This window comes from Pristis pectinata, chromosome 1 (assembly GCF_009764475.1).
Source record: "Pristis pectinata isolate sPriPec2 chromosome 1, sPriPec2.1.pri, whole genome shotgun sequence".
In the NCBI taxonomy this organism is placed as follows: domain Eukaryota; kingdom Metazoa; phylum Chordata; class Chondrichthyes; order Rhinopristiformes; family Pristidae; genus Pristis; species Pristis pectinata.
Genome location: NC_067405.1, coordinates 44,531,512 through 44,549,059, shown reverse-complemented (window position 1 = coordinate 44,549,059; position 17,548 = coordinate 44,531,512). Strand labels below are relative to the sequence as shown.

Genomic DNA, 17,548 nt, shown 5'->3' with positions numbered 1-17,548 from the left:
CCAACAAAGCAAAAACCACAGCCAGTAATATTGAGATTTCTTTTCTTTTTCAATCTTTTTTATTAATTTTCAAATTAGTACAAAATAATATGTATAACATTAGTAATTATACATATGGTGCAAAGAGATCAGGATAGCAATCATAACAGTTTATATAATCACAAGGAGTAAAAAAAAAGGTAATCTAGACCTCCTGTTCTCTTATTAAGTGAACAAATACAAAAGGAAAGATTGAAAAGAAATGAAATTTAATTATATGAAAGAAGAACCCCCAAATAATAAAAAATAATAATAAACAAACAAAAACCCAAAAACTTCAAAAAAAAAACCGGACTGATATTTCTTCAATTAAAAAGTAAAAAAAAAATTACTATGTCGACAACTCCGCTCCTCTGCATTCAAGGGTTATTGAAAGGGATCTGAAAAAGGTCAGCTTATATCATATGGAAATATTGAATAAATGGACTCCAAACTTCCTCAAATTTAAGCGAAGGATCAACAGTAGCACTCCTAATTTTTTCTAAGTTTAAACATGCTATAGTTTGAGAAAACCACTCAAAAGTGGTGGGAGGTATTGGATCCTTCCATTTGAACAAAATGGATCACTTAGCCATTAATGTGACAAAGGCAATCATACGACAAGCAGAAGCAGATAAATGGCGAGATTCCATCATTGCTAACCCAAAAATTGCAGTAATAGGATGAGGTTGTAAATCAATATTCAATACAGATGAAATAAGGTTAAAAAATATCTTTCCAAATTGTGATTTCACTATGTGACTACCAAAGAGCATTTGATTCGAATTGCTCGTCGTCGAGGAATGATCCAATACAAAGATTGGAAGTTTCGTCTGGTTGAAGATTACACCCCAGAAGTTACGAAAGAGAGACTGCTTTACAAACCGATTATGTCACGGCTTTATCAAGCCAATGGTCTCAAGTGTTTCTTGATTTTACAAACAGCAAATCAAACTGGCTGATGAGCTCAGGAGGAAGCCAAGGTGGATCATACATTCATTACTCTAGCTGAACAATCATTGTTGCCTTAGCGTTCTCTTTAGCATGAACATGTTATGTTCTACCACTGATGATAATGGGGATCAGCACATCAAGCTTGTGGTCTCATAATTTGGAGACAATGGAAGGGTCAAAAGAGGTGGCAAGAGGTAGAGCACGGTGTTACCAAATGACATTACTGAAGACACCATATAAATGAAAAATAATAGGTTCCCAAGGTTAGATCCTTGGCAACAATGGAGGGAACTGTGTGGATCCAGGAAGTGAAACCATTGCAGATGATTTATCTGGATGGTAATGTGTGGGGACTTCAACGCCCATCACCAGAAGCAGCTTGGAAGCACTATCATTGACGTAGCTGGCTGAGTCATGAAGGATGTAGCTCCCGCACTGGGTTGCAGCATGAACTGAGCATCTTTATCCCCCTTGCTCACTCACCCTCTCTCTGTCCCCTTTCAATCCTCATCTAGTCCTCCCATTTTTATCTCCTTTCCCATCTCACCTCACCCCCATCACCCACTGTCATCCTCCTACCCTTCCTGGTTCCATCCACCCACTACACACACAGTTCACCCACCGGATGCGCCACCTGCCACCCCATCTGGTGCTGGTTCTGTCTGTCATTCACCTCTTCCTTGATGGTCTCCATTGTCACCTCCCTTACTTATCAGATTCCAGCACTGGTAGACACAAGAGATTCTGCAGATGCTGGAAATCTTGAGAAATACACACAAAATGCTGGAGGAACTCAGTGGGTCAGGCAGCATCTATGGAAGGAAATGAACAGTTGACGTTTTGGGCTGAGACCCTTCATCAGGCCTGGAAAGGAAGAGGGCAGAAGCCAGAATAAAAGGGGAGGGGGAGGAGCATGAGCTGGCAGGTGGTAGGTGAGTCCAGTTGAGCGGGTGAAGGTAGATAAGAGGAATCTGATAGGAGGGGACAGTAGACCATGGAATAAAGGGAAGGAGGTGGGCAGGTCGTGAGGGCAGGGGAGGGGAAAGAGATGGGGTGAAGGGGTCACAGGAGGGAGGGAAAACAAAGGGGGGGGGGAGGTAAACAGAGGGGAGTGGTTACCAGAAGTTAGAGAAATCGATGTTGATGACGTCAAGTTGAAGACCACCAAGACAGAATATAAGGTGTTGCTCCTTCAATCTGCACCTGGCCTCAATGTGGCAGTAGAGGAGGCCATAGACAGACCTGCCAGCTGGTGCTCCTCCCCCTCCCCTTTTATTCTGGTTTCCTTTCCAGTCCTGATGAAGGGTCTCTGCCCGAAATGTTGACTGTTTATTTCGCTCCATAGATGCTGCCTGACCTGCTGAGTTCCTCCAGCATTTTGCGCCCAGCACTGGTAGCCTTTGTGCTCCTGCTTATCTCCCTCCAGCAGTTGTCTCCATCTTCACCCTCCCCTTCCCCCCCCACCTTGCTTCATCTGCTTTTTTTCCTCTGCCTCCATTCATCATCCCCCCCAACTCCACCCTTTCCCTCCCCTACCTGCCCATCATCCTTTACCCCTCCTCAGTCCACCAATCACCTCGGGCTCCTGTGTCTTCACTCCCCCACTCCTCCTGATATTGACCACCTCTCCCCTCTCATTCTCAGTCCTGATGAAGGATTTGACCCAAAACATTGACAATTTCTTTTCCCCCTAAAGCAGATTGTTTTTGTTCAACATGAGGGTCAAATCTACTTGACTTTATCCTCCCAAGTCTACCTGTAGCAGGCGAACTTGTCCACGACAGCTTTAATAGAAGTGTCCACTGCAAAAACCTTGTAGAGAACGTCACACCTTCACACCGAGCACACCCTCCATTGTATTGTAAGGCAATACAATTGTGGTAGTTGGAATAGACTCAAAGTAGATCTAGCAGCTTAAAAGTGAGCATCCATCTGCAGTGTGAATCATCTGCAGAAGTAGAAATGTTCAGTGAGGAGTGCAAAAGGATTTGCCAGGAGCAACTTCTGGCATATGTAAAAAAACAGGTTGCCAACCTGGTGAAGATGCAATACAGAACAAGTACTAAACAGCAAAAATAGCAGGCAATAAACAGAAACACATTCAATGGAACAGATCAGAGTAGATCTCTACAGTCTTGCCACATGTAGTTCTGAATGGTGGTGGACAATTCAACAAACAGAAGGTGGAAGCTCCAATTGGTAGATTATGAAAATATAGTTAACCTCTTCAAATAAAGTGAAACTGTGGATGGCAAACTGCAAAAATATCCAAATCCAGCCAGAAAGAAACAACATGCATAAAAAGTCATGGCTATTGCCGAATTCACTGTCAGTGGCAATGTGTTGTGAGCCACTATTATTTTGGTAAATGGAGTAGATTCAAGTCACTGAAGCTGTGAGACAGCAGCACTACCTGCAGCACCACTGTGCAGCCACTATGTACTATATTACACTAAGAGAAACCATCCTCCGAAAACATACTTTATCTGCCACAACATTACTGAAAAATAGTATTTTTAATAGAGAAAAGTATTCTTTGTTTTAATACTTTTTCAATAATACCCAAAATTAGCACTTTTATTTTAAATGTCAACTTACCTTCAGCTTTCTGTGTAATCACTGGAGTTTGTGTTCCCTTTGTATAAGTAACAATCTCCCGTGGAGGGAAGTCTACCTGTGTGATCTTTGCCATCTCCAGTTTGATTGCTCCACGCCTGTCAGCAAATGTTCAGGATAGGAAGAGAAATTTTATGTTACAAAATAATCAAGTAAATACTTTTGAGAATTTAGAACATGGTTGTAATCTCATTTAAAATCAACAGAAGTGCAGACGAAAAATATAAGCTAAGTAAATATGCACATTTTGTAGCTCTTATATCCAAGATTTTCATAAATTAGCACAAAGTACAATGAGATCAGAAATACTTGTCAATTAATTCTTAAAAAGTAGAAAAAATAGAATGAGTAGGCAATACCCAAGATCAGAGTCAGCTTGAAGCTGCAGAACTGAAGGATCGGTATCCCAATGAAAGGTCCTAATTGATTGACAAGTCAACCATGCAGCGTTATCAAAAAGAGTTTAAATTAGCGATGTTAGTATTAATAAACATTTTATTTCAGACAATTATTATAAATAGGACATTATATTTTCCAATGTACATTCACACTAATTTATGTAAAGACAATCAATTATGTTAATTAAAACTTTCAAGCTGTACAGGAAGGAGTAATAATCTAAGGAATTTGACTGAAAAATTTAAAATGAAATCAATTAAAAAGAACAAAAGTAACAGTAAGATTCTTAACCACTCGAGCAAAGAACTCAAAAGACTAGTTTGAAAAAGTAGCACATGGCTAAAGCTACAAGGAATGTGAAAATGAATAGGAAGAATGTGTATGAGAAAGAATAAAACTAATGGGTACAGAAATATTCAATGATAGATTATAACAAGACCCAATAAAGGGCTATCCATAATGGTACTCTGAATTGAAAGAAAAATGAAAAGGTTTTGGGTTGTGTGTCCTTTTATCATAAATGATCAGCTCTGGCACATATGGAAAGAGAGATTCTCATATATAAATAAAACTTCCGACTGGGACTTTCCAACTGGGACTCCAGGCCTGATATTCCATTGCCCCTCTCTTAATCCTCCAATAAGATTTCCTTTCAAACCTCTGTGACCAAGCTTTCAGTCACCTAACCAGATATATCTTCCTGCAGCTCAGTTCAAAATGTTTTCTTCATTGATAATACTCTTGTTAAATAACGAGGGGTATTTTATAACATTAAAAACATTGACTCAAACATACTCTTGACTCAAAGGAAACCTCTTTGAATTTTTAACCACTGAATTACAATTTTAACTAAAGGCCTATTAAAATTAAGGAAGTTGCATTTACTAAGCCTCTTGGCAAAGAAACAGGAGGATTGAAAAATCAGGCAGGCATTTTCGCAGACACTTGCTCCAAAGTTTGGTTTTCCTACATTCATTGTGCCACCACATGAATGTAGATGAAGATCCAGAAAAATAAACCCCTACAAGAATCTTAAATGCACACATGGTCAGCTAATTCATTCACATTTCAGAAAATACTTCTATATACTCTCTGGATATAGAGCGTGTTGCTACTTTACAGGTTGTTAAATATATTTGTTTTGTTTCACACTTTGAAACACAGTGTTGAAGTTATCCATCCAAATATGCTGGAATATTTATAGAATGGAATAAACATATGGTTTTGGTTAAAATGGTCCCTCATAATCGACTGCAGTATTTGTTTAAAGTTGCTAAAACTGATTAAAACTATCTTCTGAATACTTAAGCTTAAAAAATTGTGCATTTAAAACGGACCTACATCTAAATTAACTTCTCAGTCCCAGCCAAAGTGCATTCTTGTACTGAATTAACAGATTGTTTCCATTTTAAAAAAACGCATACAGGAAATTGTAACATTTGTACAGGAACTGGGTTAACAAGTAACCCCACAGGTAAAGAGCATCTCTGAGACTTTACTAGGGTTTTAAAAAAATGTTAACAGTTGCCAAGTTGTGACACTGGTGTAATTATAGGTTAACTATAGCCCTAGGCTTTAGCAGAAATGTCTGTGCTTTTGCACCCTTGCCAAGGTTTCCCTCTAAGTGTTTAAAGTACTCAGTAGGATTTAGATTTTTCAAGTTATCTAAAAAAAATCCAATAATATGCAACCAGGATGCAAGTTAACAATATACTTCCAATAATTTTAGTCCTGACTGGCAAATTTCAATTATCTTTTACTTCTATCTGTCTTTTGAATTTTCTCTGCAAACCAGAATCTGAGAAATCTATAATGATTGCTGAGTTTCCATCACTGGTATAGAACTTATATGGGTAGAACATAGAAGAGAGTGTCAACCAGAACTTTATTTTCAAGAATATGCAAGAACTTTTAGCACAAATTAGGACTTACAAGTCATTAATATATAAGATTCCTATTATCCCAATAAAGTTCAATTATGCTTATTTTTGAATGAAGCAATGTTGTGTATTTTACTAGATTTATATTTTGTATTTACTACAAAATTTTCCAGCACATTTTTAAAAAGTAATATTTTAAGTAATGTAAATATTCAGGTGTGAAGAACAATTTTTTAATACAAAGCCTTCAGTATACTGTACATTTCGAAGTCTGATGGACCAAAAAAATGTTACCCAATATAAAGCCATCTCCATATACAAGGTGGATTAGATGCAACTTGATTGTCTCAAGAATAAATCATGTGATTGATATACTTGCTCCAGAAGAAATCATGGACTACCATATTTTCGTAACGTGATAGAAATGCAATGCTGCATTATGATCTGCAATTCCTAGAATCTATGCAATACTGTGCCTTGCATCAATGTCACCAATTTATTCTGACCTAGGGCTAAACTGGATGCATTAATTAGTTAGTGCCTAATTTACGATAAAATCCTGAGACCCTGCAGAGCCCGAGAAGGTAGCTCAATGAGACTGAATGGTATGGAAGGAACAGAGATCCATCTCTCTTCTTTACTTAACCATTCTCCAGAAGATTACAATGTAGTATGACTAATTAGAGCAGATGCAGAAATAAAATCCAACCAATATTACTTGATAATTCTCAGAACTTTGTTGCTTTTCTCCAATTTATTAATTTCTGTGAGGATAACTATGTCAGGCTGCTGCTTGACTCTGCTTGATTTTTCTCCCAATTTAGACAAGAATCCACAGGTGTATGCAATGAGAACTTTGTAAAATCAAATAAGCTGGGAGCCAGTTTACACATCTGAATTTGGTGATGACGCCAATACTGGGTGGTCCACCCAATTTCATTCTATCTCTGTTTCAATGAAGCACTGCAACAGGCTTTCTATTACTATAATTGAATACTATAATTGAAAAGTTAATTGAGATTCTCAAGAACCAGACTTGCAGCATCTTCCCTGCATATGGCAGCACTGCAGAAGGAAGCTAACCATCCAGGTTGAAGCTGCTTTGTCATCAATTCTCCTTTTGTCTTTGTATCACAAGAAATAAATTGCTAGATGTGTCCTGACTTCGAAAATTGCATTACACTTAATGCAAAGCACTTTACAGAACTACATACATTTTACATAGTGACGGTTCACCCCAAGTCATTGCATTTCAATTATCAGCCTCTCAACTAAAATGTTCTGGTTCAAGCAGAACATTCAGCTATAACACATGATCCTCCTTTTATCATAAATAGAAGTAGGATTCATGTGCTCATTGAATGTTAAGAGATCCACAGCTTGCAAAAATCAGCAAGGTATCACTCTAATAGCTTTAGCTTTTCTCTATTTACATCTCTTAGTTGACTTGTGAGATCATGACAAATGGTGACACTAAATACATATTGGGCTCTTTTTTTACTCTTGATGAAAGGCAGGAGTAGGGAGTTTTTTGGGGAGGTGAACATTTTGCCTCTAGGCTCCACCAAATCATATTTCTTGAACATCTGTGTTATATTTTCTACTCCAGGAAATGCCAGTGGAACAAGAGACATTATCTGCACAATACTGTCATTCTACTTGAATGTTAAACAGAAAATATTCATATGCCATTCATCCACCACTGGATTAAATGGACTCGAGCCTGATAGAAGCTAAGCTATGAGAATGTAAACCTACCATCCCCTGTTCCAAAAAGCTGATGCACCAGCTGACGTGACATCTATCTGGAGTATACCATGAGTGTGGGAGCCCCATCATAACTATGTCACCATCAAGGTTAAAAACAATGATGTAATTTTACACACCAAAACACTGTAAGCCATTGATCTCAATGTTCATTCCTAGAAGTGAACTGTTAAAGCCCACTTTAATAATTGTGAAAGGGGCAATTACCTATGATTGCATTTCTAACTCTAATGAATAAATCTAGCAAAATGTATTTGGTTAAATCTTCACAAATGAGATTCATTGACTATGCACAACCATTTGAAATCAGATACAAGGGCAGGAAGGCCATGGGAATATACCAGATCAGTCCCATCTGATTGGTCTCCTTTACTAAGGACCTGGAGAAGGACCACAATTTCTGACCAGCAATAGTAAAGCTTCTGAGCAGGTTCTGTGACTCTACTATTTAGAAAGTGCAGACTACACTCAAAACCAACCAGCGTAGTCCATGTTGAATAACAGGTTGCAAGTAGGGTTTTCCAGCAAATAAATCCTTCATGCAAAGCATTCTTCCATCCTTACAGTGGATCTGTGAAAGAAATTTACCAGCTACATAACACTCCACTCCTGCTTGAATTCTGCTGAACAGTTGACAAGTGATTTAGTAGTGGAATAAGCAGTGGTCAAGATCATTCTGCATTTTCTTACCCATGACCTAATGAGCAAGGCTTTTGTTGATATTCAGTTTTGGCATAAAGTGCCAACCAGCTAATTAAAGGGATTAAAAAAAAGTTGGGAAGATTGGGCAGATTTGAATAAGAAAACACCTAAAATGTAAAAAAAACTGTAGAAAACTTGAAAAATAAATTTGAGCAATGAGAAGCAGCATCATAAAATAACACAGCTCCTGGCAAACTTCTATCTAGGAAACAGAATTAGGAAACTATGTGCAAACACAAGATAACTAAATTATAAAGGACATTTTGTGCATGTAACAAACGTAAACAAACAGAAAGCAACATTTTACCCTCCTGGAGTGTAAACTATTCTTCGGTGAAAAAGAATGTGCATTTCATAGAAAGTCCTCTTTGCCTACCAACGCTTACAATATATTTATTTTTCATTCCCAGTTCAGCAATTTAAAATTAGTGTTCAATAACTATCAGGAGAAAGGAAGAGGTCAAAGACAATACACATATAACAGAATAAGGAATGCTTTAATTTTGGTCCTCTGCATTCATATGTGAAGAATATCCATAGAAAATATTAATGAGAAATATGCCACTAAAGCACCTTAAATTAAAAATAAACATGTAAAGGATTATTCACAAACTTAGTTCATCAAAGCTCCAACTTGCCTCATCACTGCAGGATGAGGTCAAGCAAAAGCTGGGCACCTCACAAAAGGGAAGTAAATGCAAACAAGAAGAAAGTTATCACCAGGCTCACATTATGTTTCATCCAGCAGCAGACTGAGGAAAGGCATTCATGATCACTCATAAATCACATGAGACTCTGAGAACTGCACTGGGAGTAAAAAGTATGAAAATATACAAACTTCAGGAGAAGGTTTACTGCACATCAAACAGCAACATTCACATCAGGAGAATGGAATGATACAGTTCATGCAAACAATATAAAATCATACATTTTACTAGCATTTACAAAAATACAGAGTAGGACAAATACACACCGACATACCTTGGCCCAAGAGTGCAATCAGCAGAATCCTGGCTTCCAGCCTCACTTGGTGTACTCACCGATTTTGAGGGAGGAGACGTAGGAGGGACTAAATAGTGAAACAGACAGGTATCCGCTGTTACTACCCGTAGTGGATGCACTGGTAATGATGTTCCAAAATTAATTTACATGAAGTATTGAATAAAACAAAGGTGATGGCATTAAAGAAAAATACATGAATGAAATGAAATTTAAAAGAGAGAAAGGAAAAGCCAAAGTTAAATTCCATGCTGAATTTCCATGCACATTGCAATGTAAGCATTCAGTTGGTGGATGAAAAATCTGAATTGTGTACTTTAGTCATGCTTTCCTTGAATATGAAGGAGTGTCTTCTCACTGGTTGTTCAACGGGCCCAATACAAGCACTATCCCTTTTGCTGACATACAAATTATCACAGATCAAAAATGATTATATGGTACTTCTACCATATCCTGAAACATTTTGTTTTACTTAAATAAATAAGAAAAACTGTTCAGACCAGACATTGTATCCATTTGCCAATTCATGGAAATAAATACAGTGCATACGCATACCTTTACGAAGCATGCAAAATTTCCTTTTAGAATCAAAATACTTCAAATGCAGGTCAGAGAAAAGGGATAAAGTCTATTTTATTCGGTTAACATGCTTTTGCCAATTAGGTGAATTGAAAAACAGGTATTACAAAGGTGATGAAAAGTTTTGCTTACAAATTGATGAATAAAAGTAAAATGTGTAAAATAGAACAACTCGCATAAAATCATACCTTCATCATGAATAATATATATTAATATAGAAAGTGACAACATATACAAAAATAATATACAAATTACCTGCAATTAGAAAGCTTCCAAATCTCATAAGAATTTAATTTAACTTTTTTCATTAAATTTTCTTGCCACGATAATATTATTTTAAGTAAGGTTACACCAATGAACTCCTGTGTCTGAGTTGTGTGTCATATACTCAAAATACTTCTTATAGATTGAAATGCTTTATTAAAAAAATAGAAATAATAAGATAAATTTACTTTAAAACACATAGAACCACTATAAAATAATTAAAAACTAAATGTATCTGGTCTGTCATTTGAGGAACTTTGAGTGTCTACCAGCAGAATGGGAGGTCAGATTAAATGTCATCTCATCTACAGCTCACCCAACTTCCGTGACACATGCACAGATCATAGACGAGCTGACATATCCACAGCAGTTAGTTGATTCTCCTCTATGGAATTGCCAGCTAAAAATTGATATGCTCCAGACAAATTATGTTGCCAGGGCTCTTGATATAATGAGGTCTTATGTCTTTGCTCATGTTAAATTAGACCGAAGGAGAAGCAAGTCCAACAACAGTATGGGAAGGTTATGGGGATGCTTTTGTTTATTAATTCATCTTATGCGCTATGGTTGTAAATTGTAAGGCAAATGGTAAATTTGTTACCTATCCTTGTCCTTGACAAAGTGTGGTGAGCTGCCTTCTTGAACTGTTATACAGTTCTTCTGCTGAAGGTATTCTTACAGGAATCCCAGGATTAAAAGGAATCATGATATACTTCCAAGTTTGGAGGATGTGTGATTTGGAAGGGAACCTGCAGGTTGTAGTATTCTTTCTTGGTGAAAGAAATTGTGGGCTTGGGAAGTGATGTTGAAGCGATATTATAAATTGCAGCCAAGGGGTACCTGTAGTAAAGGGAATGAATATTTAGGATGGTGCGAAACAGGTTGCTTTGTCCTGGATAATACTGAGCTTATCATTTTGAGTATTGCTGAAGCTGCACTCATCCAGACAAGCTTAGAGTATTCCATAACATTCCTGATATGCCTTGTAAATGGTAGAATGACACTAGAGTATTAGCAGGTGAGTCATTTGGTGCAGTCTTCAACCTGCTCCTTTAGCCACTGTGTTTCTGTGATTGATCCAATTGGGTTTTTAGTCAAGATGACCCCCCAGCAAGTTAATAGTGAGGGATTCATCAGTTGAAATGCCATTGAATGTCAAAGGCAGGAAAGTGGCTAGACACAATTTTATTGGAGATGGTCACTGCATGTCATTTCTGCTTACCAAATGATAATAGCACTTATCAGCCTGTGTCTGAATGTCATCTACATCTTGATGCATGCAGGCGTGGATTGCTTCATTTGTTGAGGAGATGGTAATGGAATTGAACATTCTGCAATCATCAGTGAACATTCCAATTCAAACGTTATGATTATAGTTATTGATGAAGCAGCTGGAAATAATTGAAACAGATACTGCACCAAGGAACTCATGTAGTGATATCCTAGGGCTGAAATAACTTACCTCCACATGCACCACTATCCTCTTTTAGTGCTTTGAATCAATCTCTCCCGCCCTCCCACAGCTTCCCATAGATGCTGCCTGACCTAATGAGTGTTTCCAGCATTATCTGTTTTTTTTTAAAAACAGCCATCTTCCTTTCATGCAAGATTTGATTCTAACCATTGGAGTGATTTCCCTTCGATGCACATTTACTTTGGTTTTAGCAGGGCTTACGTATGAGGAGTTTGACATCTCTGTGCCTGTACACAATGGAGTTCAGAAGGATGAGGGGGATCTTATTGAAACCTACCAGAAACTAAAAGGCCTGGACAGAGTGGATATAGAGAGGATGTTTCCATTAGTAGGAGAGACTAGGATCTGAGGGCGCAGCCTCAGAATAACGTGACATCCCTTTAAAACTGAGATGAGGAGGCATTTCTTCAGCCAGAGGATGGTGAATCTGTGGAATTCATTGCCAGGAAGGTTGTGGAGGGCAAGTCATTGGGTGCATTTAAGGCAGAGATTGATGAATTATTGATTAGTAAGGGGGTTAAGGGTTACGGGGAGAAGATGGGAGAATGGGGTTGAAAAAATAAATCAGCCATGATTGAATGGTAGAGCAGACTCAAAGGGCTGAATGGCCTAATTCTGCTCCTATAACTTATGGCTCCTTCAGCCACACTCGGTTAAATGCAACCTTGAAGTCAAGGGAAATCACTGACCCCTCTCCTTGGAATTCAGCTTCTGTAGGTAAATCCCAAGTTGAGCAAGGGTGTTCAGGCTAACGGAGACTGTGCCACGTGACAGACTATAGATGACATCTTCCATCACTTTTCTGATAACAGAGGGATAACTGATTGGGTAGTTATTGGCTAGATTGGATTTGTCCTGCGTTTTGTTAATAGAGTGCAACAGGGCAGGTTTGCACATTGTCAAGTAGGTATCAGTTTTGTAACTGTACTAAAAAATCTTGACCAGAGGTGCAACAAAGTACTATTACTGGATATATTGACATTGGAGAAATCTTAGGCTTGTCACTTCTGCGATAGGGCATTTTGGACAATGTTTCAAGAATCCTGGAAAACCAGTGGTGCAGAAGCACTGAAGAGAGAAATTCTATGAACTACGAATAAGGAATAAACGTCCCATCATCTCAAAGCATTGTAAACACAGGATCTGGGAACACTACAGATTCTGGGAACTCCATAACACACTGTGCAAGAATAGTCCTAATATCAGGAAGCAGTGACGAAAAAAAAAATGCTAGAGACTGTCAGCATTAGAAAAAACTCTGATCATCCACCTCATCTATGCCCCTCATCACTTTTATATACCCCTCAGCCTCCTACACTTCAGGGAAAAAATCCTAACCTATCCTTATAACTCAAGCCCTCCTGTCCCAGTGTCATCCTCATTAATCTTTTCTCCACCCTTTCCAGCCTAATGACATCCTTCCTATATCTGGTGCAATACTCCAAGTGTGGTCTCTCCAATGACTTATACAGTTACAACAATGATAAGATCTTTATTAGTCACATGTACATCGAAACACACAGTGAAATGCATCTTTTGCGTAGAATTCCTGTACTCAATGCCCTGACCAATGAGGGCAGCATGGCAAATGCCTTCTTCACCACCCTATCTACCCATATCGCAACTTTCAACAAACTACGTACCTGTGTCCCTAAGTCTCTCTGTTCTACAATACACTTCATTTACTGTGCAAGCCCTGTGCTGGTTTAACTTACCAAAATGCAACACCTCACACTTGTCCAAGTTAAATTCTGCCATTCCTTAGCCCACTTCCCCAGTTCATCTAGATCCTAGTGTAATCTTAGATAACCTTCTTCACTTTCCACTACACCACCAATTTTGGTGTCATACACAAACTCACTATTTTAACAACATAATCATCCAAATAATTAATAGAGATGACAAACGACAGTGAACCCAGCACCGATCCCTGTGACACACCACTGGTCACAGGCCTCCAATCTAAATAACAACCCTCCACTACCACCCTGTCTCCTTCCACCAAGCCAATCTCTCAAGATCATTCTTGTCATAGCCCCGAACTCACCATTCTCCAGTTAATTTCCTATTCACTGACATGCTTTCCCTAAATTAATCCCATCTACAAGATTAAACTCCTACACACTTAACGCTATTCCCACCAAATTGCTGGCCACCCAATTTCTTTTTTTGACCCATGTTATCTGCTGATACAGAACTGTTTTTTACCTCTGATAACGATCTCCCTTTTCAGCCTGCTATCATCACTTCTCAAAAGACATACTTTTGACCCCTTTATCCACTCCACCCATCATTCCATCTCCCACCTTCAAAGTATTATCATCTTTGATATGGATACCCTTAAACTGTCCCTCCCCATTCTTACCTACAAACTGCTGTTCAACAACTTCATACATGCCCATGTAATAAGATTACGGAAGTAATAAAATGGCAGCATGATGTACCTTATTACCATCTCTCAATCCTTCCACTACTTACAAGTTATCAATACATTTGTTTCACATTCAGTTCTGGATAAAGCCATAAATTAAATATCAGGTAAGCTAAAACACAGACTTCAACCCCAACCTCAAACTCTGTTCACACCACATATTCCATTCTCTTTCCTAGTCACTCCCTTAAGACTATTTGCAAACTCAATGTCCTATAATGACTTTCAAACCCTATAGCTTAGCTATTAGAAGTACTCAACTGCTGCTGAAATCTATCCATAATTGTGTGATTTCCAGGATCAGTTATTGCAATGCTCTCCTGTTTATTCTTCCATCTTCCAACCTCTATACGCTCCAGATCATCAAAAGCTTTATTGTTTATGTCCTAAACTGCACTATTTCCAACTCAAACACTTCATCCTCATTGGCCTAAACTGGCTCTAAGTTCACTAACGTCTTAAATTTAAAATTCTCATTCACATATTCAAATCTTTTCAAGGCCACACCTCACCCTTCCCCTGCCTTAATACCTTACCTTCAGCCTTGCAAACTGTCAAGAACTCTGCATTCCTATAACTTTTTTTTACATAATCAACATTCCCTTCAGCCCACTATCATGTTTTCAACTGTATAGGCTCCATGCTCTGCAATTCCCTCTTGAAACTTCACTGCTCCTTTACAGCTTTTTCCTTTTTTCCCCTTAATCCTCTTGTCTTTGATTATGCTTCTGACCAACTATCCAAATATTTCTTTCTCTAGCTCAGTGCCAATTTTGTCCAATCACGCTGTGATGTCCTAGGCTATTTTCTTATATTAAAGTTGCTTCATAAATGTAACTTTCTGTTCCAGGATCATCATTCAAGTCTCTCATATTGTGCTGATCCGGCTCCCTCTTTGGTCCTGCTCCATATTATCTCCTTTGCTCTGCTAATTTTGCCCTCCAATAAGTTTTAAGGCCACTAACTTCAACTTCCTCAAAAATGTTTGCTGATTTCCTGCACAACTTTCCAAGGGTAAAGCTGGGAATCAGCAACCTGTCAAACAGCTATATCCCACTGTAGCACTATGCACAGTGTTTAATGTTTACCAGGTTAGCTAGCTTTATTCATGGCACTGTATGAGAATAGCAGCGGTTGACAAGGAGATAGGGGATTGTGATAGGAGGCACAGGACTGTACACGCTGAGAAAGAACATATGAGGTTATAAGAAAATAAGAAATTGAAGCAAATGTAAGTCATTCAGCCCCTCATGCTTGCTCAACCATTTAATAAGATTATGACTAACCCCATATCCTGATTCCCTTAATATGTAATAATTGATCAATCTCGGCCTTGAATTTATTTGGCGACTGAACCTCTAAAGCCTTCTTGGGTAGAGAATTCCAAAGATTCACTACCATCTGGGCAAAGAAATTTCTTCTCAACTCAGTCTTGAATGGCTGTCCCCTTACCTTGAGATTATGTCCCCCAGGCTCTAGACATGCCAGCCAGGGGGGTGAAAAAACATTCTCTCATCTGACATGTCAAAGTCCTGTAAGAATCTTGCACATTTCACTGATATCACCTTTCATTCTTCTAGAGAGCATACGTTTAGTCTATTTACTCTCTCCTCGTCTCAAGAATCAATCTGATGAATCTTCATTGTCCTCTTGTAACACTAGAGAAACACAGTTACGAACAGAGCACAGATGTTCTGCAAAACGGTCATCTAGTCTGCATTTGGTCTCTCCAGGGACCCAAACAGTCCTTTCAGATGAGACAGAGGTTCACCTGCACCTCCCTTAATACCATCTACTGCATTTGGCGCTACAAATGTGGCCTCCTCTACATTGGAGAGACCAAAAGCAGACTAGGTGACCGTTTCCCAGAACACCTGCGCTCTGCCCGTAACTGCGATCTGCATCTCCCCATTACCAGTCACTTCAACTCCCCCTCCCACACTATCATTGATATGTTAGTCCTCAACCTCCTCCACTGCCAGGAGAATTCCAATTGCAAACTGGAGGAACAGCACCTCATTTTCCATCTTGGAACCTTGTAGCCTAACAGCAGGAACATTGAATTCTCCCACTTTAAGTAATCCCCAACTGTGCTTCTTCTCTTCTTCACTCTCCTAGCCTCTCTCTCTTTCTTTGACCTTTTTAATTTCCTTTCTCTGCTTACCTTTGACCCATCCCCTGGTGGATCTGCTCTCCCCTCCTCTCCCACACCTGCCTATCACTTTCTCTTACCTGCATCTACCTATCACCACCTTGTGCCCACCCCACCTCCCCTCTTTTGTCCACCTATCACTGCTCTGCTTTTCCCTCCTATATATTGGGCTTCCCTTTTCCTACCTTCAGTCCTGAAGAAGGGTCCTGACCTGAAATGTTGACTGCCTGCTTTTCTCCGCCAATGCTACCCAGCCTGCTGAGTTCCTCCAGCATCATAGTGTTTTTCCTCTTGTAATATCTTCTTTGAATCTTCAAATCCTCTTGTAATAAAGGCTAACAATTCGTTTGCTTTCCTAACTAATATACCTGCGCATTATCTTTCAGTGAAGGTGCAGCATGTCATTATTTGGAATGGTCAGGGTAAAGCATGCTGGAGAGAATATGGGTAGTGATGCACAGAGCATAGAGGAGAGGAGGGAACTGTACGTGCAGAGGACACAGGTGAGGTGGCCTTTGATCAAAAAAGAAAACATCCAGTAAAAAGCACAAAGGAAGCATAGAGGCGAGTGGGAATGCAGCAAATAATGAATTAAGCAAAAAGAATAAAAAGTGGAATAATAAGTGAATGGAGAGTTAACACTATAGGAAAAGGGTGGAAGAGCTAAGAATTGAGGTTGGAGGCAGTTATTAGGACGCAACTGCCAATAAGAGTACTTGAGAATCAGGAGAAAATAAATGGAAAGATAAGTAGATATAGAAGCACAGGGAAGTGTGGAGAAGATGGTCAAGACAGTCCAAAAATAAAGAGGCGTTTAATAAAGGTATCAAAAGAAAAAGGATAGCAAAGAGAAGAATGGATGGAGAACTGTATTAAAGTAAGGGGCAACATAAGAACAAGAAGAAAACCACAGTTGGCTGCAGCCTGCAAATTTTGCAACTTGCATCTGATTTCCTTCTTATCCACAACTAACAATCCAATCCCCCATTTGAAATTGAAAAGTAAGTAGAAAAAGAGCAAAAACTGCTAGAGGAACTCAGTGGGTCAGGGCATCCCTGGAGGGAAATGAACAGTCGACGTTTTGGGTTGAGACTCTTTATCTGAACTAAGAGGGGAGATAGCCAGTAGAAAGAGGTGAGGGGAAGGGGTGGAGGAAGAGCTGGTAAGCAATAGGTGGATCCAGGTGATGAGGAGTGATAGGCAGATGGAGGAGGGAAGATTGGAAATAACGACAGAGGCTGGGAGGTGATTGGTGGAGGCAAAAATATAGAACTCATTTAGTAAAATTTATATAGGACTCTCGTAGTAAAATT

At 38.9% G+C, this 17,548-nt stretch overlaps 1 protein-coding gene across 6 annotated transcripts in view; it reads right to left on the bottom strand.

Annotated features, from left to right (window-relative positions):
* Positions 1-17,548, bottom strand: part of LOC127576716 (cytoplasmic dynein 1 intermediate chain 2-like) — a 94,788-nt gene that overhangs the window by 40,769 nt on the left and 36,471 nt on the right. For 3 of the 6 annotated variants that reach the window (XM_052027409.1, XM_052027404.1, XM_052027419.1), the window contains 3 exons: positions 9,318-9,456; positions 3,948-4,007; positions 3,571-3,686 (listed from right to left, as the gene is read on the bottom strand). In XM_052027409.1, the coding sequence (XP_051883369.1) occupies positions 3,571-3,686; positions 3,948-4,007; positions 9,318-9,456 (315 nt within the window). The remainder of the gene's footprint in view (positions 1-3,570; positions 3,687-3,947; positions 4,008-9,317; positions 9,457-17,548) is intronic. The other 3 variants (XM_052027429.1, XM_052027446.1, XM_052027436.1) reach the window with 3 other exon arrangements.